The sequence below is a fragment of the Sitodiplosis mosellana genome, unplaced genomic scaffold (genome assembly GCF_009176505.1).
Source record: "Sitodiplosis mosellana isolate CC-2019 unplaced genomic scaffold, AAFC_SMos_1.0 Smas_scaffold_361, whole genome shotgun sequence".
Lineage (NCBI taxonomy): Eukaryota > Metazoa > Arthropoda > Insecta > Diptera > Cecidomyiidae > Sitodiplosis > Sitodiplosis mosellana.
In genome coordinates, this window is record NW_022595603.1 from 8,057 (window position 1) to 9,920 (window position 1,864).

Below are 1,864 nucleotides of genomic sequence, written 5' to 3' on the forward strand. Positions count from 1 at the left end.
AACGTAGCTTGTATGGACTCAAACAAGCACCGAAGTGTTGGAACGATGAAATCAATCAAGCACTAAGCAAAATCGGGTTTAAAAGGAATCGTGCAGATTCTTGTCTATATTACAAAAAGATGGACAATGGCGATGAATGCATGCTGCTGATATACGTCGATGATATTTTGTTTGTCTCTAACTCAACAAAAATGTTAGAGAGTGTTCAAAAACAAATAAGCGATTTATTTGAGATAAGAGATTTGGGTGAAGCGAAATATTACCTAAGTATTGAAATCAACAAAATTGGTAATATTTACAATGTGAGTCAAGGAAGATACATACAACAACTGGTTGATGAATACAACATGACTGAAGCTAAAAATTCGAAGATACCAATTGATGTGAGTTATGGGAAAACATCAAATGAAGTTCCATTGGAATCAAATGAAGTTTATCAAAAGTTGATTGGTAGTCTTCTCTATTTGGCAAAAAACACGAGACCAGACATTAGCGCAGCTGTTTGTATTTTATCACAAAAGGTATCAGCACCATCAAAAGAAGATTGGAACGAATTAAAAAGAGTACTCAGATATTTGAAGGGTACAAAAGACTACAAATTATATTTGGCTGATGATAAAGAGAAACAAGAGCTATTTGGCTATGCTGATGCAAATTATGCTGAAGATCGAATTGACCGTAAATCAAACAGCGGTTACATATTAAAGTTGAATGGTGGCACAGTAAGCTGGAGTTGCACAAAACAGAAGACGGTTTCTTTGTCATCAACTGAAGCTGAGTTTTATGCATTGTGTGAAGCAGCAAAGGAGGCATTGTGGTTACAAAATCTACTGATTGATATTGGACGACAACAGGGAAACGGAACAACGATACATGAAGACAACCAAAGCTGCATGAAAATGATTGCGAATGAAAAAATATCTAATCGAACAAAACATATTGATGTGAAGTATTTTTACATTAGAGAGATCATTAAGCAGGGAAAAATTAATTTGAAATATTGTTGTACCGAAGAAATGTTAGCTGATATTATGACTAAGCCACTAAGTAATATCAAGTTTTCAAAATTGAGAAATAATTTAAAGTTAAACATTTGATGAGATAGAAATTTTGATTATTTTAAAGTTTACATTCTTTGAGGGGATAGTGTTGAATATACTATTTGTATATTTATTATTCAAATAAAAGTAAACTCTGTATTATATATCATTGATATATAAGTAGGCTTGGATTTGAATGTAAGAATTTATGTTCAATAAAGATTCAGTCTCATTCTAAAACTCTTCACGATTACTTCGTATCTCAACACATATTTATTGTCGAATATATAAAAATTGAGTGACGAAATGACAAATCGATAAGTCAAACTGGAAATAATTTTATAAACAATGGTCAGACTATGGTTTAATTATGTAAAATATTTGCTACATCTCTTGAAATAATCAACAATACAAGTGAAAAATTATATTAGCGCAGCCTGCGCTGCGCAGGCATTTAATGCGATGCAGTTAAAAGTAACATAATTTTGTTGATTAAAGCTAAGTTCCGGTGAAATGAAAAAAATTTCACCGGTGAAATTGTCCATTTTTTCACCAGCGAAATTGATCGCTTGTTTGAAAAAAATCGAATCTCTTGTTTGATATTGGTCGCATGTTGCGTTTCTCCATTTCAACAGTGTCGTAACGACAAATACATATAGCGCCATCGGCTTATATCATAAATACATACAGTTACTCACAAAATTGTTCGTACACCTTGCTTTTCCGAACAAAATGCCATTTTTTCATTAATTTTCGTGACAAATGAATTGTATGAGTACATGATTGTAAAAGACTAACTCTTTTAGCAGATATTCATGTATATA

The 1,864-nt window shown here is 32.1% G+C and overlaps 1 protein-coding gene across 1 annotated transcript; it reads left to right on the forward strand.

The window, feature by feature from the left end:
• Nucleotides 1–347: 347 nt before the first annotated feature.
• LOC129570845 (uncharacterized) lies at nt 348–722 on the forward strand (the record flags this gene model as incomplete). Its single annotated transcript, XM_055450567.1, has 1 exon — nt 348–722. A coding segment is annotated over exon 1 (375 nt), but the record flags the coding sequence as incomplete, so codon positions are not given.
• Nucleotides 723–1,864: the final 1,142 nt, after the last annotated feature.